Consider the following 26,362-nt stretch of genomic DNA (forward strand, 5'->3'; position numbering starts at 1 on the left):
TAAGATTTTATTTATTTATTTAGCAGAGACACACAGCGAGAGAGGGAACACAAACAGGGGGAGAGGCAGGCAGAGAGAGAAGCAGGCCTCCCACCAAGCAGGGAGCCCCATGTGGAGCTTGATCCCAGGACCCCAGGATTATGACCCGAGCTGAAGGTAGACACTTAATGACTGAGCCACCCAGGCACCCCTACCTTAAATCTCTTTTCCCCTTTTTTCTATCAAGTGAAACTCTATCACTTCTTAATGATTATGCATGGAAATGTTAAGAATTAATTACTTGTGGGGCGACTGGGTGGCTCAGTGGTTAAGCGGCTGCCTTCGGCTCAGGCTGTGATCCCAGGGTCCTGGGATTGAGCCCTAAATTGGGCTCCAGCCCGCTCAGCAGGAAGCCTACTTCTCCCTCTCCTACTCACCCTGTTTGTGTTCCCTCTCTTGCTGTGACTCTCTCTGTCAAAAAAATAAATAAAATCTTTTTTAAAAGGGAATTAATTATTGTATATTAGCAACGAGGTAGGTAAATCATCTGAACACTGAAGGTGAGTTTATAGGGTGGATGGTCAGTGTGCAAAAGTGAAATAACAAAAGAGATGACAAGCAAGAAGCTATTTCCTGAACAGGAATAAAGTAATAGAGGTGTGTCTAACTGACAGTGTGAGGGATATGCAGTGATTGCTTTAGCTCTCGCATCTAGGATGGAACCTAAGGAGAAAAACTATAGAAACAGAACCCAGGAACTTTTCTCTCATTACTACCAAGATGCAAAGTATTGACAGAGCAGGACTTTTCTGAAGGAAATCTGTCCTCCATGCCTTTGCTCCTAGAATTAAGAGGAATAGAAACATCTCTTCTCACACATTAGGCAGGATGTAAAGGCTGGACCAGGCTGACCCCTGGCGGAGAATGAGCCAGCCACTGCACTCCAAGAATGTGGGTACAAAACTTTCTCCCTTCATCCTCATTCATGTATTAATTCAAAAACAACAGTACACTTACTCTGTGTTAAAGGTAATACTGAGGCCCTAGGGCACAGAGAACAAAGGATTTAATTCCCATTCCTAAGAATTCTTAAGAACCCATCTTAATCCCTATTTCCAAGAACTTAACAGGTGGAGCACCTGGGTGGCTCAGTAGGTTAAGCATCTGCTTTCAGCAGGGGTCATGATCCCTGAGTTCTGGGTTCTGGTCCTGGATCAGGCTCCTTGCTTCTCTCTTTTCCTCTGACTGCCTGTCCCCTGCTTGTGCACTGTGTGTCAAATAAAAACAACAACAAACGAAAACACAACCACCCTAACAGGCAAGGGGCACCTACCTGGGTGGCTCAATGGTTAAGGGTCTGCCTTCCACTCAGGTCATAAAAGCAAGGTTTTGGGATTGAGCCCTGCATAGGGCTCCCTGCTCAGTAGGGAGTTGGCTTTTCCCTGCCTCTGCCTACTCCCCCAACATGCTCTCTCTACTCTCTATTTCTTTCAAATAAATAAATAAAATCTTAAAACAAAACAAAACACCAAATACATGCGTTATCTAGCTGCCTCTTTAAATGTTCCCTCTTCCCAGCAATGGGGAGAATGGGGAGTCCAGTTAGAAGGCCAGTGCAGTAATCCAGGGGAGAAATAATTTGATTGGGGTTCAAGGACAATCAGATATGTGAGATGAGGGAGACAAAGAAGTCAAGGACTTCCAGGTTTCTAGCCTGGGAAGCTGGTTGGTTATGGGTTGTACTTCACAGAAGTCAGGGAACCTAGGTAGAGGAGGAAGCTTGTTTAGGAAGACAAAGTAAGTTTTAGACATGTTAAATTGAGGTGACTAGCTAACTGGGGGCAGGGGGAGTGGGGGTCAGGAACATCCAGGTAGAAATATCTAATAGGTTGTTGAATATACAAATCTGCCAATGAGGAACGAAATATACAGTAGAGATTGAGTCCTTCTCCAACAACCCTTAAAATACAAAACCAACATTTACAGTACTTACATATTATTATTTATTAAAACAACCTGTCACTTCACCTAGGAATCGCTTTTTGTCAGGTTGTATTCTAGGTTATTCTCTCAATTTAATTTTTACCAAGGTCTAAAGGGTTATTATTTTTGTTTTACAAATGAAAACACTAAGGTTCGGAGAAGTTAAGTGATTTGCCCAAAGTCACATAGCGGAGCCGTGTTTGAATCCGATTATTGCTTAATTCTAAAATCTACTTTTGATCTCTTACTACTCCATCTTTTTAAAGGTCCTACTTGGTAAAAACGTGAGCAGCAAGCCCCTCAGCAAAAAACTAAACAAACTGTACCTACCAGGTCCTGACCTGAGCAGAATTCACTAAAATGGCTCCCCTACCGGGCGCTGGCTCTTTTACGTCATCATACTGCGCTGCGGCCACTCGCGCACCACGTCGGAAAGGAGCTGGCAGGCAGATGGCGAGGTCCCAGGCCAGGGGGCGTGCCCTAGTCATCCCTGGCGCAAGATGGCGCTGCCTTTTGCACGTTCGTTTTGCTCATGCCGCTGGGGAGCCAAACGATTGGGGGTTGCCGCCGCCGAAGCCCGCAGAGGTAAGATTATTTCCTTTTACTCTCTTTTATCTCCAAAATGGTTACCGTTATTCCCGGGAGCTCCTTTGGTTCATTTCCCCTCCCCATCTGCGTTGGTCTTGGAGTCCAAACAGGGGGCACTTTTTTTTTTTTTTCAATCCCGAGGGGTCCGAAGGTCCATATTGAAGTGCCCCACTTTTGCCCGCGTGACATTCTCTTTCCCATGTACTCGTGAACTCATGACTGCCTTTCAGATCGTAATGTGTATGTATCCCTAGTTGTGGGGTTCTAACCGCCGTCATCATCCAGTTTCTTTGCTCTGCTCACAGGCTTCAGCTTCAAACTGGACGAAAGAACGGCTCACAGCAGTCTAGCGCTCTTCAGAGGTGATACAGGTGTCAAATATGGCATAGTGGGATTGGAGCCCACCAAGTTGGCCCTGAATGTGGAGCGCTTCCGGGAGTGGGCTGTGGTGCTGGCAGACACAGCGGTCACCAGTGGCAGGCACTACTGGGAGGTGACAGTGAAGCGCTCCCACCAGTTCCGGATAGGAGTGGCAGATGTGGACATGTCCCGGGACAGTTGCATCGGTGTTGACGATCGTTCCTGGGTGTTCACCTATGCCCAGCGCAAGTGGCACACCATGTTGGCCAACGAAAAAGCCCCTGTTGAAGGCATCGGGCAGCCAGAGAAGGTGGGGCTGCTGCTGGAGTATGAGGCCCAGAAGCTGAGCCTGGTGGATGTGAGCAGGGTTGCTGTGGTTCACACGCTTCAGACAGATTTCCGAGGTCCAGTGGTACCTGCCTTTGCCCTTTGGGATGGAGAGCTGCTGACCCAGTCAGGGCTTGAGGTGCCTGAAGGCCTCTAGTATGTCCATTGTTGGAGTCCCTAATCATGCTCTCAATCATTCTCTGAAAGTGTCTGAAACCTTTTAATTTTGCCACCGCACAGTGTCTCATTTGGAAATGCAGTGTTGGGTTCTCTGTGCAATATCTTAGTCTTCTTCCTCTCCCATACCCCGTGAAAACTGGGCATACAGCTACCCTTCCCCATCCCCAAATTACTGCTGATTTCCCAAGCTATCATGTGTGTACTTTGCCTGACTGGCTTCCTTCAGCTCCTCTGCTTCCTTGTACCCAGAGCTTTCTCAGACTGCATTCAGTCCTGGGGTGTTAGCTTTGAACTTTGAATTTATTCATCACTGTGATACCTCTGCCTCCTTTTGCCCCATATAATACCCCCCCCCCCACCTTGGGGCACTACAGGATCTCTCCAGAGTAAATCCTTTCTACCTCTGGCTGGAGGAGTGGTGCAGTCAGTGACTTGGACCTTTCTCTCTATAGCACATAGAGTCTGGGCTCTGGATCCCTCAGGAAGTGCTTTACTGTGTCTGAATGAAATAGGGCCCTCCTTCCCCAGTACCTCAGTGCCAGACTCTCAGCCCCACACAGCTGCAGCTGTCACCACCCAGAGTCCATCTGCCTTAATCTGCACACCTCTGACATTTGGTCAATCTGTTAGAATCACTGGGCTAGTTACAACAGTGACCAAAGGAGATAAGATACTTTTGCCACAGTTGGAACTTCCAGAGGGAGGAGGGAGGCCTGAAGTCTTGCACAACCCATTTTGGGGCCTGCTTAGTCCCAAACCCTCATGTATTGCCACCTCTCCCTCCCCGTCCCCCCCACAACCTGACCTCTGGCAGGTGAATACAGTTAACCTACAGTAATATTTAGGGTTGAGGAAAACGTGGTGGGGTGAGTATATATGTGAAATAGGTATTCTCAGGCTCTGACCTTGCAGTTCCTTTTTATCCTCCTTTCTGATGGTGATGCGGCTGGATACCCCAAAGGAAGAGGGATAAGAACTGGGTTTAACAACAATAATAATTTGTGTAATTAAAGTTTATTTGAGCACAAAATACTTTCTCTGTCTATAAAATTAGCAGTAGCAGCAGTACTTTCAAGCCAAGGAGGGCAGACCTGTCCAGACTGTTAAAACCTGGTACATGGCTGTCCTACTTCCTCTTTGGACATATACCTGTGCATGGTGGCTAGGGCCCCTTTTCCAGAGTATCTCTGTCTCTCTCATGATGGTTTCTTTAGGGGAGGGAGAGGGGACCTGGGCGAAGACCTGGGATGATTCTGAGTGGGCCAAACCATTAGGCTGTACCTTGAAGAAGCTCATCGTCTCCATGGATTGCTGTACTGCATGTGTCCACCAAGGCACTTCTCTAGACTCTGTCTGTCAAGGGAATGGGGTATTTTCACTCTCACAGAAAGTGGTGGCCTAAGTCTTGGTCCCCACTGAAGCAGTGTGGCTGTCCATAGCATGTTTGGTGGTTATGGATTAAGTGTGTGGCCAGCTCGTGCTTTTCTTCGAGCAGGGACCATGTGCATGTCCCAGGCTCACACCATGCTCTCTAAGTTCTCTTTGGACAGGGCTTCTGCTGCTGCCTCGGCCTGAGTCTCCGATGGTGTGTAGGAGTCCTGATAATCCTGAAGCAGCTTCACCACCTCTAGGTGGTTGAACTGCACAGCATCATCCAGGGGAATGTTGCCCCACCTAAAAGGAACCAAGATTGGGATCAGGGAAAGAAGACAGTGACAGTGCTCTGGTCACACTACATGACTGGGGTGGCTGGAGGGCACAGGGAGAGAAGCTGTGCCCAGACTCCACCCCCGCCCCTGCCACCTCCAATTTTAGCTTACTCTTACCTGTCCTTGACAAAAGGATTCACTTTGCAAGCTTCAATCAGGAACTTAACAACTTCAATATGTCCTAGGAATATGAGCAGAAGGAAAATGAGATGGTATAGATCCTCAACCTTTTGGTGTTAGCCACATTAGACTTTGGCAGCTGAAGTCTGAACCAAGAGGGGTGGGGGAAAGGCCTCTTCCCATTGTGCTCCCTGTGGCAGCCAATAATAGTTGGCCTGAAGACTGCAGGGCATCTGGACAACACTAGTTGCTGCCCCTGTAACCTTATGGGCATATACAATAGGGAGTACTCTTCATAGAAAAGAAATGGTCTTGGGGTGCTTAGCAGGCTCAGTCGGTAGAGCATGTGACTTTTAATCTCAGGATTGTGAGTTTGAGCCCCACACTGGGAGTAGAGTTTACTTAAAAAAAAAAAAAAGGTATTGGGGCGCCTGGGTGGCTCAGTGGGTTAAGCCGCTGCCTTCGGCTCAGGTCATGATCTCAGGGTCCTGGGATCGAGTCCCGCATCGGGCTCTCTGCTCAGCAGGGAGCCTGCTTCCCTCTCTCTCTCTCTCTGCCTGCCTCTCCATCTACTTGTGATCTCTCTCTGTCAAATAAATAAATAAAATCTTTAAAAAAAAAAAAGGTATAAAATATTTTTTAAAGAGAAAAAAAAAAAAAGGATCTTAAGCTCTGGTTCCCCTTTTATTTAACCTTCAGATACCTTCAGCTGCAGCAACATGCAGGGCTGTGCGGGAGTCATAGTCTTTCTGTTCCATGTCCATGGCTGACAAGGCAAACCTGAGGGTAGTGGAAAGCAGCTGGAATTACCCAAATTAGTCTAGAATCACTAGTGTCTTTTCTGAAGTGGGGTTCTGACTAGATAGGTTCCAGAAAAAATAAAACAGGCTCACTAAGATCTGTAGACCCTGCATAATCATGTTCCATACCCAGATGAGACTGTTACTCCCAAATCAGACAGGGGTGTGATGCTTCCAGAAACATCACTGCCTACCCTTGGAAGGTGCCCAGCACATGTTTGTTGATGTTGGTGATCTACTTGAGGCAGGGTGCTTACTTCCCTCCTAGGACTCTGCTCTTAGCACCCAGATTAATCATAACATGGCTGCCATTATTTAAATTAGTATCACATTGCAGTCACTGTACTTAAAACAATCTCATTTAAATGCAGTCTGTATCCATTCTATCTGGCTCTAAAGCTGAATCCTTTAACTATTTTGCGGTGTTGACTCCTAATGAGATCTCTGATCAGGAGTATTTTACTGTGTTTATTTGGTACCTTCGAAGGGCTGAGACATCTCCACTATAGGCAGCAAATAACAGGTTCACCACAGTCTTGTTCTGGAAAACAAATTCCCACCTGAGATTAACTGTGACTTTGGGCTCACCCATGCTCAGCTCTGTCCTGTGACCCTTCTCCAAAGATGCTTAGCCAAGGGTATTGCTAAACCACTAATGGAATGTTCTATTCTGAAATAGTCTTACAAGCCACCTGGGGTTTTCCTTACCCGAACTTCTCCCCCTTCACGCCGTGGGTCTAACTTTCGAGCACAGTGCCTCAGGTTGTCGTAGTTGTGGAAATTGAACAGAGACACCAGCTTCTAGAATTGTAAGCCAAAGAGATTGATTATTTACTCCCTGCACTCACTAGGAGCTCAAAATTTTTTCATTTACTCATTCAAAATCATTAAGATCTTCAGGCAAAATAACTCACCTGGCAGAAGCTGATGCCCCTATGGCTGTTCCCTAGCTTGTCCAAGGGAGGTGACAGACACATCATTCCCATGACATTGGGCACCACTAGGAGGATGGCTCCTGATACAGCTGACTTGGCCGGCAGGCCCACCTTGGAGATAAAATTGAGACTGAGGATAAGCTAGTGGTGCCCTCAAGTCTGGATTAATAAATTCGTCTATTCCAAATGACTGCACAGGCAAGGTCATGTCCACCTCAACCTCTTGGCTTGTTAATTAGCTTCTTACTCCTTACTCCTTACTTACTCCTTACTCCTCTCCTGTCCTATCTCCTTTAAACTCGTGGCTTCAGTAAGAAAATACTTGTTGAGTGTCTATGCTGTGCCTGATGCTGCCCTAGAACTAGGATAGTCTCTTGACTTCATGCTGGTGGTAGGAGATGGACGATCAAGAGACAAAAAGAATCACAGCTTATGAGATAACACAGGAGGAAAGAAGCAGAGTGCTGCAATAGAGAAAGCAGTCGGAGGGGGGCCTACTGGAGACAGGATGGTCAGCAGAGCCTCTCTGAGGAAGGGACCTCTACACCGAGGCCTAGAGGAGAAGTGCCAGGTACATGGAGGGTGGCAGAAGTGGGGTTCAGAAGCCACAACATCATGTATTAATGTGTTTGAGGGACTCGGTGTGTTTGACAGACTCGCCTAAGGACTCTCAGCCCAACTGCTAGACTAGGAGTTACGAAGGAGAGGCAGGAACAAGCTTCCAGCCTCTACCTTCAGAGACTCCATGGCCTTACTTCTTGGCTCCAGACCGGTAGCAAACGATGGCAGGGCTGGAAGCACTCACATGGAAGGCAAACTGGCCTGAGAAGTCATACATGCCACAGGAGTGCATGAGGCTGAGGGTGTTGCGCACTGCTTCAGCACTCAGGACGCTCTCTCCTGTGATGGGGCAGATCCCGCCATTGGCCAAGGTGGCTGCCATGACACTGCCTGACTCACAGGTCACTTCCACTGAGCACAGCTGTAGAGACAAGGCAGAGGGGTGGGTGCAATGTGGACCATGAACACCATGTTCTTGGGCACAGAGCCACGTTCTTGGCCTCCTGATCTTTCAGAAAGTTCCCCTGGTGTTTCTGAAGGACACCAAAACCACTGGAGAGGACGCATCCCTCATGTGGGTCAGAGCAAGGATGGCGGACTGTCCTATTCCTTTGGCCCTGAGCTGAACAGCAGTGTGTGCTTACCTGGAAATAGAGGTCGAGGGCTGCCATCATGTCCACCCCCTTAGGAAAGCACTGTAAGGAAGAAGAGGGAGAACATTTCTTTTCAGGCCATCAGCAAACCCTGTCACACTGCCAGGATCTCAATCAAAGTCCCCAAACCCATGTGCCCTTCCACCAGCTGCAGAATTCGCAGGGACTTTCTCTACCAGCTTCTCCCAGTTACCTTCTTTTCCTTTAGATAATAGCCGATGGCATAATTCCGATCGCCTGTTTCCTTCTCTGACTGGAATCTGAAGCAAACACCCAATTTAGTACTTGATGGTTGAGGGGTGAGTTTTAGGAGAAGGGGAAAAAATACCTTCCCTGAGAGAGACAGAACTAGATCACACGTGTCAAACTAAGTCAGCCCCCAAATAAATCCTCACGGAAATCATGGAGAAAACTACTGACCCTGAGCAAGCACTGGACATAGCTTTACTGTTAAGTGTGAAAAAGAAACTCCCAACCCCCAAATTGTCTAGTCATCTAGTTTGGAGAAACTGATGAGGAGGTTTCTGGCTTGGAGAGGCTTGGCAAGAAGGGCTTGGGAATAAACCCTCACACTGCCTCTCTAAATACTAAAGAGAAATGGAAGAAATTATTTTACAAGATAAACCAATATCAATGAATTGGCTCAGAGGAAGCTGGGTAGCCAAAATTCTCCTGGATTTCTTCCTCTTAAGCTTCTATCATCCCCCTTCTCTATGGCAAGTGCACATATCCCACAATGTATTCGGCCAATCCCGCAAACGGGGCCTTACGTGGCATTGCTGAAACCCATGTATTCGTTCCCAGCCATTTTGTTCAGATATTGCAGCACCTGAAAGAGGAAAGGGGGCATGAAAGGCATCACATGGGTGAGGACCCCTACTGAACACATACTAGCCTGATGAAGCCTTCTGAATTTCTAAGTCATTATCCCAGCAGAGACTCAGGAGTCTTTCCCCTCTGAGGCCATAGATTCCCACGCCTCTGGAAATAAGGCTTCTAGTAGTATGGGCTGGTGCACTATCAGAGTGGAGTCAGAGCTGAGCACTGGGGTAGGTGGAGGGGACAACATGCTATGGAGAAAAGCAGCCAGGAGCTGAGTAGCAAGGGAACTTACAAAATCAAACTTCTCTGCTTTGTTACAGTCCATCTGCAGAGAGAGGGAGAGAGAGAGAGAGATCGAGATCGAGAGATCAATCAGCATTCCAAGCCTAGGATGACAGGGGAGTGTCAGGAGGACTTAGTGGAGTTTAATTGCCACTGGGAATATTTTACATTTTACAATGATGATTTTTTTTTTTTAACGACTGATATATATATATGGAGGGGTATGCCTACATATCTAGTGATCTTAAAAACCAAACCATTTAGATTTTATTATCAAGTAATGAGTACAGATAACTTCAGCCCATCCATGAGTCTCACCCATCTGAGTCTCACTTCCAATTCCATTCTCAATCCCAGGCCTCATCCCTGCCTCTCACTTCCATTGTCCTGAGTCCAGTCCTGTCCCCCAAGTCCCACTCCAATTCTGATCCGCATCCCCATCCCTTACAGCCCAGGCTGGCGCCGTACTTTAAGATATCCCTGACTCCCATTGCTATCTCCAATGGGATTAACAGAAATGGGATAAGAGGTGTGTTGCACAGAATATTGTTATATAGATTATATTGATAACCAAAATAAAGCTGAAGATCTTAGCTAAGAGTCAGGTCCAATAAGGCCTACTTCAATGGGAATAGGATGAGGCAGGTGCGGGTTATAGGGCTGCAGGCAGAGGTAACCCAGGGCAAGGGAGAGCTTGAGCCTGGTCTCCCACCCCACCCCCACCACACCCTGTTGCTTCCTACACATGTCAACTATAGTGTCAACACCATAGGGACACTGACACCTGAGTCCCTGGGGGGAGGGTTCCTAACACCACCTTCCTCAGGAGGGGCTGTGATTGGCTCTGGAATGTTGCTGCCCACGCTGTTCTCAGGTTCTTGCTCAAGCCCTGGGAGACCTACAGCTGACAGGCCAGCCTGATGCCCTTGCTCAAGGCCAACTCACAGTTTCAGGTGACGTGAATAGCTGCCCTGGCCTGGCCATTCACCCTTCTTTTTGTGTCCCTCACCCAGAAGTGGCCAATCAGTGCCCAGTAGTGCTGTCCTCCCCCTGTATCTGGCATGTGGCCCTTGGTCCTAGGCAGGGGTCAAGACCTGCTCACTTCTCTAAGGGCCAGGAAGCTCTGGGCTCCAGACTCATGGGTGGGGGCAGAGGTATAGTTCCTTTTACTAACATCTTCAATATATGTGGTCGTTGCTGTGCCCTCACTGCCACCTGGAGACCCTCAAAGGAATCAAAGACCCAGTAATCCCCCTGAAGAGCTGGGCAGATATGAGGAATATAGAAACAAGGGGATTTAGAGAACAGTACCTTCCAGAAGGCTAGGATGGCACTGACCTTGATCAGGGAGCTCACGACAATGGCACCAGCATTGACCATGGGGTTATGGGGGATTCCTGGGGAAATACAAACCACCCAGTCTTATTAGCCACTGTGCAAAGCCTCCTTTACAGCCTGCCCACTCTGCAGGCTAGACAAATCTTTCTTTGCTGGGGAGGATAAAATGACAGAACTGACCAGGAAGGTCAGGGAAACAAATAGGGCTGCAGGGGTAGGTGGGAATAAGAAGGGGGACACCTATGAGTCTGACCTGAGCTCTGGTGGCACTCACCTTCCTCATTGAGAGAGAGCTTGTTGTAGCGTAGGCCACTGGGCTCCTTGCCCACAAACTTGTGCACGTAGTCAGTGCCGAGGGTGCTGATGGAAATGGCATAGGTGAGGGGCTTCACACAGGACTGCAGGCAGAAGGGAATCTTTGTGTGGCCCACGGAGTGCCTGCAAGCAGACAGGTGCCGTGAAAAGGATCAGCCTATGTTCTGCACCTGTGCCCTGCCTCCCCATCCTCTCACCAGGCATCTCACCGCTGACCATCCACAGTGCACAGGGAGACACCCCACAGGTCCGGGTTAGACTTGGCCAGCTGGGGAATATAGGCTGCCACCTGGGCGTGAGTGGGGAGAGAAAACAGAATGGGGATATGGATGTAGAGAGGGGAACAGAGCTGAGGTTCAGGGTCAGGAAATTCTTTTAGATAAAAGTGAGAATTCTGTCTTCTGCAGGGCAACAGGGTTCCCTCCTGCCTGTTGTTCCCAGGGACACCCAAGTCTTAAGTCTAAGAAGGCTTTATCTTTCTGTAGCCTTATCCCGATAGAGATGGCAGTAAAGCCTACAGAAGGTAAAAAGTAGAGAATTTGGGGGTCAGCTTCCCTTTTTGGGTCTTGGGCTTAATTACCCTACAGGTCTCCTTCAAAGTTCTATTGAATCCTTCATGCCAGTTGTCCCCTTTGGAACTGTGGCTTCCCTCCTCTGCTCTAGAAATCACATGTATAGAAATACATAAAACCCTTGTCCCCATTTTTAGAGATTCTGCTTCTCATCTCTCAATCATGGATTCCCAGCCCCCAGAAATTTCCAAGAAGCAAGGCATATCTGGCCCAGAACCCTTGTCCCGCCCTTAGTCCCCTGGCCCTCACTTTGCCTCCAGTGAGCTCTTTGGCATCTTCAAAGATGCGATCCACATGGCTCGTGAACTCCTCAAAATCAGGAATGACAAACTTCCTTCGGAATGCCTGGGTCAGGAGCACAATGTTGCTGCTCACACACCTGGATCCCAGACACGATGGGGTTAGGGGGCTGGAGAGATGCAGCTGCGACTCACTCCGGAGCCAGGGAAGTCAGGAATAAGGAGAGTGTGAGTGGTCATTAGGTTTGGGACCAACAGCTGTTATATAACCTTTGGCACATTACTTTATCTTTCTGGGTCTCAAGTTTCTTTTGCCCCTAAAATGAGGGGTGGCAATGATGTGGAAAGATAGCCCAAGACACAGTGTCTTAGGATATGAGAAAAAAAAATAAGTACTCAAATAATATGTACAGTGGGTCACCTTAATATTTTTTAAAATTCCTAAATCATATAAGTATATTTACATATATTCCTATATGTACATAAATGCATAGGACATTATCTATAAGATACCCACTAATCTGTCAACAATGCTTCCTTCCAGGAAAAGGGACTGGGGTTGGGGAGACAGGGAAGGGAGAACATGTATTTCTATGTTGTTTGCACTTTTAATAATGAGTATGTGAACATTCATATGTTACTTGTATAATAAATAAGTAATACATTGAGGAGTTGGACTTGATCCAGTCCCCAGGAGCCCTCTCTGCTGTCCACAGAACAGTTCTGAGAATGGTGCCCTTGACTGTGGGGCCCTCACTTTTGGAAGAGATCTCGGTCCAAGAGGCCACCACTGCTGGACTCTCGAACCATGCGACGCATCTGGCTCATGCAGTCCCGGAGCCGGGGATCTGATGTCTGCAGTCCGGTGGCCTTCAGTGCCTTTAGGGGAAAGAATAAGCCTGGTAAGGTCAACTACAAGGACAGTAATGCAATCCTAACCTTCTTTCCCAATGGATAACAATTAGCTCAACCCCAACTACTACGACAAGTGGACCAAATGGGTTTGCAGACTAAGAAAGGAGGAAAGGTGCAGGGTTGAAGGCTGATAAGAGTTTCCTGCCCTTTTTCATCAAGGCAGCTGGTTTCTGAACCCCTTGGGTCAAAGTTTCAAACTAAGAATATGGATTGAGTCCGAGGGTTTAATCTTTCCAGCCTGGAGCAGAGATAGGATTGCCTTATGAGCCTTGATATCTACTGCCATCTCCTACTTTTCACCCTCATGAGGCAATGTGTTAGCTGCCCTACACTTCCTGTCCTCCTTTTCCTGCTTTGCAGAGATCCTGCGGGCTCAGCATTCTGAGAAGATAAGAGAGGAACTTACGGTAGTGAACTTGTGGATAGGGATTCGTTCCTGTCCTTCAGCAATAGTGTAGAAGAGCAGATCACCCAGGCGGGATAGCATGCCACTCTCTGATGAGTCACTGTTTGGGGGCAGAGATAGGAAAGGAGGAGAGGAACATGAGAACTCTCTGCTTATCCTCCTCGAACATGGCCTTATAAATAGGTAGATGTCCTAGGGACACCAAAGTGGTTCAGTCGGTTAAGCGTCTGCCTTCCTTCAGCTCAGGTCATGATCATAGGGTCCTGGGTTTGGGGGAGGGGGGGGTCCCTGCTCAGCGGGGAGCCTGCTTCTTCCTCTGCCTCTCCCCCTTGTGCTCACTCTCTCACTTGCTCTGTCTGAAATAAATAAAATCTTTAAAATAAATAAATACATAAACAAACAAACAAACAAACAAATAGGTAAGTGTCCTCACTCTACCTCACTCAACCCTCCTGCCTGAATCATTTGATCTCTCCCTATACTTCCAGCTTTCACATCTTTCCTGGGAGGTCTTAAATCTTACTCTCTAGCTTTCTTTTGTTTCTAACTTTCAGACCTTTATTTCTAGCTGCCTTCTAGACACTTCCATTTCTAGATGTCCTATAGGCACTGTCAACTCAAAATGTCCAAACTTGATGTTATCTCACCTCCCTCCCTCTGCTCCTCTTCCTGTGCTCCCCATTTGGGTTAATAGTGGTATCACACACCCTGGTGCCAAGCTGGAAACTTGAAATCATTTGGAGAGTTCCCATACCTTACATCCACGTTCAGTTGGTACCCCACATTATGGTAACCACCATAATGTCTCTCAAATCCACCCTCTTTTCTTCTCCTATGCCAGCATGGTATAGTAGAAAGAACCGAATTTGCCCCTTAGAAGCTGTGTGACCTTAATAGGGTTAGTAAGTCAGATTATTTAATCTTGCTGAACCTCCTTCCTCATCTGTAAAATAAGGGTAACAATGTCTACTTCACATGGGTGAAGTAGGCTTAATTAACATACCATTTTGCGAAAAAGTCTTTCACAAAGTAAATGCTCAGTAAACCATGTCTCTTTATTAGCAGTCCACGTTGTCTATTCCCTAACTGTTACTACACTCCCTTGACTTCCAACCCATTTTCCACCATGTGCCAGTTCTTTCTAAAACTCAAATATCAGAGTGTCTGGGTGGCTCAGTGGGTTAAAGCCTCTGATTTCAGCTCGGGTCGTGATCCCAGGGTCCTGCGATTGAGCCCCTCATCGGGCTCTCTGCTCAGCAGGGAGCCTGTTTCCCTTCCTCTCTCTCTGCCTGCTTCTCTGCCTACTTGTGAACTCTGTCAAATAAATAAATAAAATCTTAAAAAAAAAAACTCAAATATCATTTCTCTACTCAAAAACCTTTGATAGTTCCCCAGTGTCTACAAAATAAGTTCTTATTTCTTGGTTTGGCACTCAAGGCTCTTTAAAACCTGCCAACAGGGGCACCTGGGTGGCTCATTTGGGTAAGCATCGGACTCTTGGTTTTGGCTCAGGTCGTGATCTCATGAGTTATGAGCCCTGAGTTGGGCTCCGTGCTTGGTGGGGAATTTTCCAGAAGAGTCTCTCCCTCTGCCTCTCCACCACATGCACACACTCTCTCTCAAATAAATAACTCTTAAAAACAAACAAACAAAAACAAACCAGGCCTGCCAACCTTCCTTTCCTATTCTCCACCATGCCCTGACACTCCAGTTATGCCAGATAATAGGTAGGTGTCCAAATGGGCCAGGCATTGTCAGCGTTCCTGGCCTTTGCTTATGCTGCAACTTCTGTATGAAATGACCTTTTTCTCCTTCACTTGGGACAGTCCTGCTCATCCTTCAAGGTCCAGACAAATATACTAATTCCGTAAAGACTTCCTCAAACCTCCCAATATTGTTTATACTGCTGGTATGACACAACCCACCATCTTATTGACAGAAGGATCTCCCTTGCTCCACTGTTAGGTCTTTGTGATTTTTTTTTTTTACGACACTACATTCATTATTTTTCTAAATTAGAAGTGCATTGCAAAATCTAAACAGATGATATTTTGGATTATAGATTAAATTTAGAAAAGATGTAAAAATTTCCCCTTTTTTTAAAGATTTTATTTTTAAATACCCTCTGCACCCAATGTGGGGCTCAAACTCGTGATATGGAGATCAAGAGTTGCATGCTCCACTGACTGAGCCAGCCAGGTGCCCCAAGATGTAAAAATTTCTTTTTCTTTTTTTTTAAGATATAAAAATTTCTAATTCCAATTCTCCCAATTTTTTTTAAGGCTTTATTTTCCACACCCCCACCCATTTTGCCCATTCTCCCACCCCTCCCTCTTCATACATCTTTATCTCTCTCTCTATATATATATCTATATAGATCTAAATATATATCTATATAGATCTAAATATATATCTATATAGATACATATCCCTCTATAAATTTTTGCCTCCTAACATTGAGCAAAGTCCCTAACACATAGTGGGTCTTCAATAGAGAATTACCAATTTACATTTCTAGGAAGCTTCCTGTTTCCCCAAATCTCTCTTTTGCTGGCTTATAGTGCTTAAAATTTCAGGTACTGAAGACTTCTTGGTTTTCATGAATTCCGCTACTAATATGCCAACAGATTTAGAGGAAATATTTTTTCAGATCATTCTAAACATGACAGGTATTTGAAATTAAGATCCTTTAAAACTCTTTGACCCAACAATTTGACTCTGGGTATTTATCCTGTAAGTGTATACTTACACACCTGCAAAGTAACATATTCACATTTATTGTATTGTTAGTAATAGTTAAGACTGGAAATGACCTAAATGTGCATCAACAGGGAACTAGCTAGGTAAATTATGATATATTCATGTAATGACATATTATGCAGTATAAAAAATGAAATGAGAGAGTTCCTTAAGTACTGATATGGAATGTTATCTAAGATGTCATATTGCTGCACATCAGGCTCCCTCCTCCAGGCTGTGTTCTCTCTCTCGCTGTTTCTCTCTGTCAAATAAATAAAATCTTTAAAAAAAAATAAGATGTCATTTTAACTCAAATAAGCAAGCTGTAGAACCATGTTCATAGTATGGTACCATTTATGTTAAAAGAAAAAAGATATACTTCCCTCTTCAGGCACAAAATATTTCTAGAAGGATATATAAGAAACCTATTTAAAAAAAGAAAGAAAGAAAATTTTAAGTCTGATTTACCTTCCTCTAGGGTGATGAAGCAGGTGCTGGGCAAAAGGAGTAGGAGGGATATTGTCCACTACATATCTTTTTGCATATTTTGAATTTTGAACCATATGAATATGTATACAGTATTTATTGAATATGGTATATATGAATATGGACATACTATCTATTAAAACAATGCATTAGAAAATAACAAGTCTCTCAAGAAACTTGGCATAGACGATGCATGTACATATTTAGGGCCAGGAGAATACCAGGAGAGGGGCATTTCTTTTTCTGAGGAAATCCAGTTGTCACACGAGGCCAATGACTTTAGGGAGCACAGGATCCATGCAATGATAGAAGAAGGGTGAAAAAGCTATCTGAGGAATAAGTCAAGAAGGCTATTATATAGAACACTTTAGGGCAGGCCTCTCTGTGTCTGGAAGCTGAAGGAAGACAGGAAATTATGCCACACCACTAAGGTATCACAAGCCTTAAGTAAACTGCATACCCTTTGGCTCAAATATGGATTGATCTATAATATGGGGGGGGGGACAAGGTGCAGGACAATGTATACAGCATGATGAACAGAAAATAATATCAACATGTATTTGCTGATACATGCATAAAATATCTCTAAAAGGTTATACAAGATACTGATGACAGTTGTCTCTGGGAAGCAAAATCTCCTAGGAATTTACTCTAAGAAATAATTGAGTAGGTGCACAAGAATTTGCAGGAACCAGACTGAAAATTGATTACATAAATTATGATGCCTCATATAATATAATCTCGAAATGGTTAAATAGCCACCATTAAAATGATGATATCACACATACATATTCAATATTAAAAACTGCTTGTAGCTATTGGGTGGCTCAGTTGTTAAGCATCTGCCCTCGGCTCATATCCTGGGATCAAGCCTCACATCAGGCTCCCTGCTCAGTGGGGTGCCCACTTCTCCCTCTCCAGCTCCCCCGTTTAAAAAAAGCTCTCCCTCTTTAAAAAAAAAAAAAAAGCTGTTCATAAATGAAAAAGATAGGTTACCAAAAATATGAATACTATGATCCTATTTGTGTTAAATTTTATATATACATATATAAGGTATATATGGATATATAGTGGGTTACCTCTAATATTGGGGTCCTTTATTTTCTTGATACTCTATCTTGTTTTTCTTTTATAACAAAAAATAAGAAAGCTAAATATTAAAAAACAAACAAGAACCCGAATAACAGGGCATTTTCTCTTTTCTCCTTTCCTTTCCCCCTCAAACACAAGAACCCCTCCCCATTATGGTATCACACTCCCAGAGCGCATGCCCTCCCAGTCCTTTCAACTCGTTCTGCTCAAGAGAACACCAGATCAAGGCCCTTACCACGAATTCCCTGGGAGCACAGAGAGTCAGAGGCAGGAGGATCAAGGTTCCCCAGAACATGTCTATCACCTGATTAAACTGGACAAGGAAGAGTGTGTGGAAGGAATCAGGGATACCCCTCGCTCCCCATCTCGCAGAAGGTTTTAAGGTGAGGGAGGTTAAGGCATTGCGCTATCCCACCATTTCTCTCATGGTGATTACTTGGGAAAAGTTGGAATAGAGAGTGGAATGGAAGAGAGAGGGCTAGTTTTTGAAAGTTCAATATTCCACGTTTCCTTGAGAAGAGGCACGTATAGCCTAAAAATTAATAAGTAAATCATACCTTACTGGTCTGTTACCTGTCAGGACAGAGGCTCCAGTGGTGGTGAGACAGTCAGTGCTGTGTCTGTCTGGCTACTTTAATTATGATGTACATGTCTTTCTGAATGTTATCAGTACATGTCAATGACAGGGAGATGGTCCATTTTTGTTCCTGCTATAACAGAGCAAGAGCTACTTGGGCAGTGTCTACGTTGGCTTCTGGAAAGGACAAAATTTCCTTCTCAGCTCTGTCTGCATTTCGGAGAAAAGAGGCTCAGCCACCAAGTGTTCCTGGGTGGTGGAGAGAGGTGCAGCCTCTGGGGCAGAATAATAGCCCAAGGGAAGCAAACCTTTTATTATTATGATTTCTTTGTAAGAGAACCTTTTAAATCGGGGAGCCTGAGCTGCACAAACAACGGCTCTGACTGGGTCTGATTTGAGAAATCTGTATCTTGCGATTTTTTCCCTATTACGACTTTCCTCATTCAACAGCCAATTGGAAACTACCCTTATTCTACAGATTTGAGGGCCCTGACAACGCACACATCCAACACATAAGCAAACGACACACGCACATACCTGCGCACTAATAATACACGCGCATCACACATTACACGCCGAGGACATGCCGAACACAGACACACCATATAGCTGGACAGACCCAAGTACACCAAGCACGAGACGGGAGGCTGTTCCATACCCACTCATCCCCTAAAATACATCCGTGGACCTAGGAAGAGAGAGGGAGGGTGAGGATGCGCGGTGCGCACACGGCCCTGCACTCAGACACGTGCACCAAGCAACACTCCGCGCCCATCTGCGTTCCCAGTTAAGTACGCACCTTGGACAGGCACCATCCCGAGGACCGACCTGCCCAAACGCCCTCCCGGGCGGACGGCGTGTTACCGCCCGAGCGCGGCGGACCCAAAGCCCCAAATCTAAAGGAAAAGGCATCGCAGGCTAGTGAACGAGGAGAAGAGAGGGGAGATGATATGCGCTCTCGGGGTAAAGGGACTCGGGAACTGGCGACAACGACAGTGGGAGTAGCGAGCGAGCCTGTCCCCTGCCCCTGTCCCGCAAGCCTTACTGATCCTGGCGCTGCGGCTGGTGGCTGTGCGGCGTCTCCCTGCCCAGCGCCGCGGCCTCACTGAGGTGGTGCCGGACGCCCCCGCCAAGGAGAGGGCTCCGGCTCAGGTGACCCCAGCCTCCCAGCCAGCAGTGACTGCCGGCCCCGCTCAGCGCATTCTGCAGAGCCCTCATAGAGCGCATCCCCCCAGCGCGTCTCTCGCTCGGCCCGAGCGCCCGAGGAGTCTGAGCGCTGGTTGGAGGGAGGGCGGGAGGAATCGCGAACGCCGCAAGGTGGGGGGAGCTGGGTGTTGGAGTGCGGAGCCTAGGATGTGGAGAGGAGGGGTGGGGAGGGGCCCAGTGGGTGGGGTCCCGGAGCAGGGGGAGGGGCCGGTCCCTAAGTGTCTCCGACCATTGCGAAATGCACTCACGCGCCCCTAAACAGGGGATGGGCGAGCAGTGGATAGGAGAGAAAATGGGGGTGGAGGGGCGTTTAGTGGGTGGTTAAAAAAGGGCGGTGCCCGAAGGTGGGATGGACAACGTTCAGGTCCAATCATCGGGGAAGCAAAGACCTTGGGGGCGGAGAAAAGAGGAGGCTACCCAATGAGAGCAAGGCGGTGGGCCGTCCGCGAAAGCTCCGTGAATTCCTTCGTCCCCGGGCACCTTGCGGCGGCCTTGCGTGCGGACGTTGAGGGCGGGAAAGCCGAGGGTTGGGGCTTTGCGAAGTCAGGCGAGCTCCCGGAGGACGCGGCGGCGTTAGAACGATGGCGCTCTCGGAGAGAGCGGGGAGGAGTACCTGTCTACACTTGGATAAGAATGAGCCCTTTTCTAGAGGCCGCTTAGTGACCTTCAGCATTCGAAGGCCAGACCCGACCACAGTAACCCGCTGCGTCGAGCGGCATGGAGGTCAAATGAACGCCTCGTCTCCGGCACGCGGCATTGGTGAGTGAGGATTCAGATGGCCTGGCCGGAAAATAGCCCGACCAGAAACAGCCCCGGGCACTTCAGGGAGGGCCTGAGCTGGATGAAAAGGTCATCCTGATGGTTACTAGGTTGCCTGGGTTCTCATTTCAACTCTGACAGTCATTTGGCGCCTGTTAGGACTTGCATGTTCTTGACTGGGCCCTTAACACATTTTATAAACCTTTACGTGCTCCCAAGATTTTAGGTGTTTTTTTTTTTTTTAAAGATTTTATTTATTTATTTGACAGAGAGAGATCACAAGTAGGCAGAGAGAGAGGAGGAAGCAGGCTCCCTGCTGAGCAGAGAGCCCGATGCGGGACTTGATCCCAGGACCCTGAGATCATGACCTGAGCCGAAGGCAGCGGCTTAACCCACTGAGCCACCCAGGCGCCCGATTTTAGGTATTTTAATTGCTTGCCCCTGTATTCCTTACGGAAAAGAGGTGATCTAGAAAAGAAATTTGGAAAACTAAGGAAATTTATCATTTGCAACTAGAAAAACATTCATCTGTGGTTTTGCAGTGCTTAACACAGCATCTGTGTGTAATAGAAACTGTAAATATTAGCTACCATCTAGTGCTTATGGTGGATTTTATATGGTCTATCACTCCCACTTACCAGAGACTTCAGAATAGTTACAATTAGTCCCATTTGGAAGATGAGGAAACTAAGACTCAGAACTAGGACTTATTTGAATAAGGTAACCCAGTTGTAATTTAATATCAGAGATATCATTGTAATTTAATATCAGTCTGGAATCAGACTCAGGTAAGTCTCTGACTACAAGGCTTTCTTTGTCATGAAGCTCTTCCCAAAATTAACCCATTGAATTGGATTATCCCAGGAAATGATCCTATCCCTAAAGGAAGGGTTTTATGTGAGAAACATTATGGTAAGGTACTGGGAGTTGTCTAGAGGCTGTATCACAAACCCTTTTCTTAAAAAAAAAAAAAAAAAAAAGGGCGCCTGGGTGGCTCAGTGGGTTAAGCCGCTGCCTTCGGCTCAGGTCATGATCTCAGGGTCCTGGGATCGAGTCCCGCATCGGGCTCTCTGCTCAGCAGGGAGCCTGCTTCCCTCTCTCTCTCTCTGCCTGCCTCTCCATCTACTTGTGATTTCTCTCTGTCAAATGAATAAATAAAAAAAATCTTTAAAAAAAAATTTTTTTAAGGGACCCCTGGGTGGCTGAGGTGGTTAAGTAACTGCCTTTGGCTGGGGTCATGCTCCTGGGGTCCTGGTATCAAGCCCCATGTCAGGCTCTTTGCTCAGCAGGGAGCCGGCTTCTCCCTGGCCATCTACCTGCTGCTCTGCCTGTTTGTGCTCTCTCTGTCAAATAAATAAATAAAATTTTTAAAAATTTGTAATTTCTCCGTCTAACGTGGGGCTCGAATTTACAACCCTGAGATCAAGGTTGCACACTACCTTCACTTTTCATTTAGGGATTAAAATGAGCATCAAGGGCATTTGGGAGAATAAATATCAAAACCATTTTCTGGTGTGTTTTGTAGAAAGGCAGTTCTCCTTTGCTTTGGTTGGGGATGGAGGGTTTTTTTTGGGTTTGAAACCAGATAGAGTGACCTTTCTTTTGTTTGTTTTTCCCTCTGGCGGTCATACCATATCTGCCCTATCTTCTACTGGGACTCTCTCTAACTCAGGAACTCTAACTTGCTCTCAGCTGCTTCCTGCGTGGCTTTGCCCATGACTTTAAGAATGTTCTGGTAGGGACACCTGGGTGGCTCAGTTGGTTAAACGTCTGCCTTCCGCTCAGGTCATGATCCCAGGGTCCTGGGATGGAGCAGGAGTTCCGGCTTCTTGCTCAGCAGGATGTCTGTTTCTCCCTCTCCCTTTTCCCTCCAACACTGGCTTGTGCTCCCACTCCCTCAATAAATAAATATTTTTTTTTTTTTAAAGAGAGTTCTGGTAGTATAAACTCAAGCCAGCATTAGTTTTTCCAAATATAATAAAGCTAATCTTATCCTTTTCTCACAGGAATGTAATTTCTCTGAAGCGTTTTAAGCTATCAAGAAAGCGATACCATATGTTAGTATTTCTGAACATTACCTAGAAGTTATTTGCTTCCTTTTATTTCCTCCCCCTGCTTTTATGAATTAGCCTTAATTATAGTTAGTAATGAGGTCCTCAATCTTCTTCCCAGTTCTCTCTGACTAGAGGAACATGTTGAGCAGTGAAGTAAATCTACCTGTAGAAGGGGAGGTTCTTAGCATAGAGAACTAGCTTCCAGCTGCCCTTTGACCTTCGGTGTGATTCTTCTTCCACTACAGTATTGTTAGATTTACATGAGGATGGAGCATGAACTAGTGACTTGGGACACCCAAAATACTGTGTAAAGTATAAAATATTCAAGAAGAACAAGTTTGTCATTCCAGGTGGTTAAAGCTTGGTAGTGTCAGATCCTTTTTTTGTTCTTGATTTGAAAAAGACCCATCTAGTTAAATCTGTGCAAAAGTATTAGCCAACTGTGACATGACCAGCTAGAAATGAGGCTTTCGATAATATGAAAGAAATCCTCTGTCATGTCTAATAGGTTTTTAGGTCAGTCCCTGGTTCTGCCAGAGTTTTGTGGTGTATGGGGAAGGATTGGTCTTTTTTTTTTTTTTAAAGATTTTATTTATTTATTTGCTAGAGATTACAAGTAGGCAGAGAGGCAGGCAGAGAAAGAGGGGGAAGCAGGCTCCCCGCTGAGTGGAGAGCCCGATGCGGGGCTCGATCCCAGGACCCTGAGATCATGACCTAAGCCGAAGGCAGAGACTTTAACCCACTGAGCCACTCAGGCGCCCCGGGAGGATTGGTCTTAATGATTTTGAACCTAAATCAGAAAAGCTAAATCGTCTGTGGTACAATATTGGAAACTTGGTTTGTGTTTGGGGAATGTGTTTGTTATGATTTAGAGATTCTCATTCGTTCTACTCTTTAGATTGTAGCTAGGTTATTAATTAGTGCAAATGAAAGATTTCACATAAACTTTTTTTTCATAAATCTTTGTCCTGCTAATGTTATTATTGGTGCACATGCCTTCCTGCTTTAGTTTTTCCATTTGCAAAAGATAATCTGGTTAAATATTATATTTTGTATATATAACATATGTATGTATATATATAATATATATAAAATAATACTGGTTAAAATATAAGTCCTGGGGGCTCTAACATCATCTTCCATTCATTCAGTGAGTATTTATTCATTGGCCTATCGTGTGCTGGCCTGGAGCCAGGGAATCCAGACGTAAAGCAAAAATAAACAAAACCATTTTCTGCTATTGAAAGAAAATGAGAAAGCAGTGCTTGGGATACTTGGGTGGCTCAGTCAGTTGAGGGTCTGACTCTAGATTTTGGCTCAGGTCCTGATCTCGGGGTTATGGGATCAAGCCCTGGGTCAGGCTCCAGGTCAGTGCAGAATCTGCTTGTCCCTTTCCCTCCTCCCCCCCCCCCCCCAATAACATGCTGGTTTGCTCTCTCTTGAATACATAAATAACTTGATGTTAAACCTTCATGGAGTAAATGAAATTTCATATAAATTCAGATGTATCTATGATCTATACCAGTGTATGTTTCTAATTCCTGTTCAGTTTAATAATTACAAAACTAAATTTTAACAGTTTTTTTTAAAGATTTTATTTATTTATTTGACAGAGAGAGATTACAAGTAGGCAGAGAGAGAGAGGAGGAAGCAGGCTCCCTGCTGAGCAGAGAGCCCGATGCGGGACTCGATCCCAGGACCCTGAGATCATGACCTGAGCCGAAGGCAGCGGCTTAACCCACTGAGCCACCCAGGCACCCCAAAACTAAATTTTATAAGACTGAAAAAATATACACAAGAGGGTGTGAAAAAAAATCATAATATATCACTACACTGGGTCAAATTTACAATGCCTAATATATATTGTCTCTTTTGCCAAATAATCTCTCTGTAAATTGGTTTCTTTGATGGCCATAGAATAGATTATAGCAAGTGTGAATCATTATAATATGCTAAGAGAATGTAAAGATTTTTAAAAACTCTTTTTTTTTTTTTTTTAAAGATTTTGTTTGTCAGAGAGAGGGAGAGAGAGCATAAGCAAGGGGAGAGGCAGCCTCCCCCTGAGCAGGGAGCCCAGTGTGGGATCCATCCCAGAATGGGATCATGACTTGAGCGAAAGGCAGATGCTTAACTGACTGAGCCACCCAGGCGTCCCTAAAAAACCTCTTAATAGACGAAAGTGAATTTGAAAGAATTTGAAACAGCAAAAAGAAAAAACCTTTAGTGGATGGTTGTGGTTGGTAACATTTTTTTTTTTTAAGATTATTTATTTATTTATTTGAAAGAGAGAGAGATTGAGAGCAAGATAGGGAACAGAAGCAGGAAGAGTGGGAGAGAGAGAAGCAGGGTTCCTGCAGAGCAGGGAGCCCGATGCGGGGCTTGATCCCAGTTCCCTGGGATCATGACCTGAGCTGAAGGCAGAGGCTTAACAATTGAGCCACCCAGGCGCCCCTGGTAACATTTTAATACTTGTTTTTTTAACCTAAAGAACATGAAAGATGTTTTCAGAATCTTGTGTTACCACACAATAAACAAAACCATTCTCTAAAAAACTACATAAAGTTAATTTTAACCACATTCGTCTATTTAACACTCCATAAACTATAATTTCTCAAGATTTTATGTAATTTGAAAAATTTTACATTATCCTATTTTGCCTCTCAGTTTGCTAAAGCTGCTATTATAACTCTCTTATGTTGGGAAATTTAGAGGAAACAATTTTAATTAATTTATTTATTTTTGTTTTTCAGGTTTTTATTTAAATTCCAGTTAACATACAGTGTGTTACTAGTTTCAGGTGTAGAATTTAGTGGCTCTTTACTTAACAACACCCCGTGCTCATCTCAACAAGTGTCCGCCTTACTATCACCTGTTTAACCCATCCCCCTGCCTACCTCCCTTACGTAAAAAAAATTTAGATTATCAGGTAATATGTATAGTAACTACCACTTAGGTAAGAGATTTTCAAGGGTAAGTGTATTTATTTGTTTATTTGCATTTATTATTCCAGTTTAGTTCAGTTTAATTTAGATGAAAAAGTACAGAAGGTGCCAAATAAATTTATGATGTATGAAAATGATTAATATAATTGTGAGATTATTAAACACAGAAATTGGAAAAAAGTAATACATATACATATTTCTGTGATAGTTACTGACAATAGTGGTACTTGATTTAAAGTTGTTCTTAAGTATTTTTGTTTTGCACAGTTCTCATGTTATTTATAGCAGAATTAAAATGATTTAAAAACAAGGTTACTAAGGGCACCTGGGTGACTCAGTTGGTTATGCGACTCCTTTCAGCTCAGGTCATGATCGTGAAGTCCTAGAATCGAGTCCACATTGGGATCCCAGCTTGTTAGGGAGTTAGCTTCTCCCTGTGACCCTCCCCACCCTCATGCTCTATGCTTTCTCTCTCGCAAGTAAATGAAATCTTTAAAAAAAAAAAACAACTTAGAAAACTCTATAGGATCACAGTATTTAACAGCATTTTTATTATTGAGCATAGCAGCTCAAACAGGGGGAAAATATAGATTGTAAAACTTATAAATTAAAATTCATTGCTGAGGGGCACCTGGGTGGCTCAGTGGGTTAAGGCCTCTGCCTTCAGCTCAGGTCATGATCCCCGGGTCCTGGGATCGAACCCCGCATCAGGCTCTCTGTTCTGAGGGGAGCCTGCTTTCTCCTCTCTCTCTGCCTGCTTGTGATTTCTGTCTGTCACATAAATAAAATCTTTAAAAAAAAAAATTCATTGCTGGGACTATTTTATGATTTTATTTACTCATCTGAATTTTGGTTCAAAATTTAGAAGGTACAAAAGGGCCTAGTATCCCCTTTCTCTTATAAAAGTGTCCCAATTTGGGGGTGCCTGGATGGCTCATTCGATTAAGCCTCTGCCTTCAGCTTGATCCCAGGGTCCTAGGATTAAGCCCCATAGGGAGCTCTCTGCTCAGCAGGGAGCCTGCTTCTCCCTCTCTCTCTGTCTGCTTCTCTCTTCCTGTGCCTGCTCCTCTGCCTGTTTGTGCACTCTCTCTCTTTGAAATTAAAAAAAGGTGTCCCAATTTGGACAATATGTTTTATGGTTACCCTAGGTATTACAGTGCTGCAGTGAATAATACTAAATATCTTGTCATTTTGCAGGTTTGCAAATATAACTCGAGGATAAATTCCTAGAATTAGAATTGCTGAGTCAAAAGGTATATATGTTTGTAATTCTGATGTTGCTAAATTGCTTCCTATTGGTCATATCATTTTATAGTCTCACCAGCAGTGTGGAGATGCTTGTTTTTCTGCCCTCATCTCAGGTGATTATCACTTTTTAAAAAATGTTTCCCATTCCAGGGGCACCTGGGTGGCTCAGTGGGTT

At 45.1% G+C, this 26,362-nt stretch overlaps 3 protein-coding genes across 6 annotated transcripts in view; 2 read left to right on the forward strand and 1 right to left on the reverse strand.

Annotated features, from left to right (window-relative positions):
• Positions 1-2,374: 2,374 nt before the first annotated feature.
• SPRYD4 (SPRY domain containing 4) lies at positions 2,375-4,447 on the forward strand. The gene is made up of 2 exons (XM_082741829.1): positions 2,375-2,547; positions 2,856-4,447. The coding sequence occupies exons 1-2, from the start codon at positions 2,463-2,465 to the stop codon at positions 3,392-3,394; spliced, it is 624 nt and encodes a 207-aa protein (XP_082597955.1). The 5' UTR covers positions 2,375-2,462; the 3' UTR covers positions 3,395-4,447.
• On the reverse strand, positions 4,413-19,482 carry GLS2 (glutaminase 2). 4 transcript variants are annotated; one of them, XM_082741818.1, is made up of 21 exons: positions 19,024-19,480; positions 18,778-18,874; positions 18,637-18,666; positions 16,292-16,317; positions 13,085-13,184; positions 12,521-12,642; positions 11,774-11,903; positions 11,162-11,241; positions 10,912-11,075; positions 10,638-10,696; positions 9,310-9,342; positions 8,966-9,024; positions 8,389-8,455; positions 8,187-8,237; positions 7,787-7,963; positions 6,961-7,092; positions 6,755-6,847; positions 6,526-6,587; positions 5,950-6,026; positions 5,244-5,307; positions 4,413-5,091 (listed from the first exon to the last, which is right to left on the reverse strand). In XM_082741818.1, the coding sequence occupies exons 1-21, from the start codon at positions 19,203-19,205 to the stop codon at positions 4,935-4,937; spliced, it is 1,962 nt and encodes a 653-aa protein (XP_082597944.1). In that variant the 5' UTR covers positions 19,206-19,480; the 3' UTR covers positions 4,413-4,934. The 4 variants fall into 4 exon arrangements, with proteins under 4 accessions (XP_082597944.1, XP_082597946.1, XP_082597943.1 ...); XM_082741820.1 differs by lacking the exons at positions 16,292-16,317; positions 18,637-18,666 and having other exon boundaries at positions 19,024-19,482; XM_082741817.1 differs by lacking the exons at positions 16,292-16,317; positions 18,637-18,666; positions 18,778-18,874 and having other exon boundaries at positions 19,024-19,334.
• A 346-nt stretch (positions 19,483-19,828) lies between these two features.
• Positions 19,829-26,362, forward strand: part of LOC309869965 (RNA-binding motif, single-stranded-interacting protein 2) — an 82,831-nt gene continuing 76,297 nt past the window's right edge. The window contains exon 1 of the mRNA XM_082741832.1: positions 19,829-19,943. The gene's annotated coding sequence lies outside the window, so the exon portion shown is untranslated. The remainder of the gene's footprint in view (positions 19,944-26,362) is intronic.

The sequence above is a fragment of the Mustela nivalis genome (assembly GCF_964662115.1).
Source record: "Mustela nivalis genome assembly, chromosome: 7".
In the NCBI taxonomy this organism is placed as follows: domain Eukaryota; kingdom Metazoa; phylum Chordata; class Mammalia; order Carnivora; family Mustelidae; genus Mustela; species Mustela nivalis.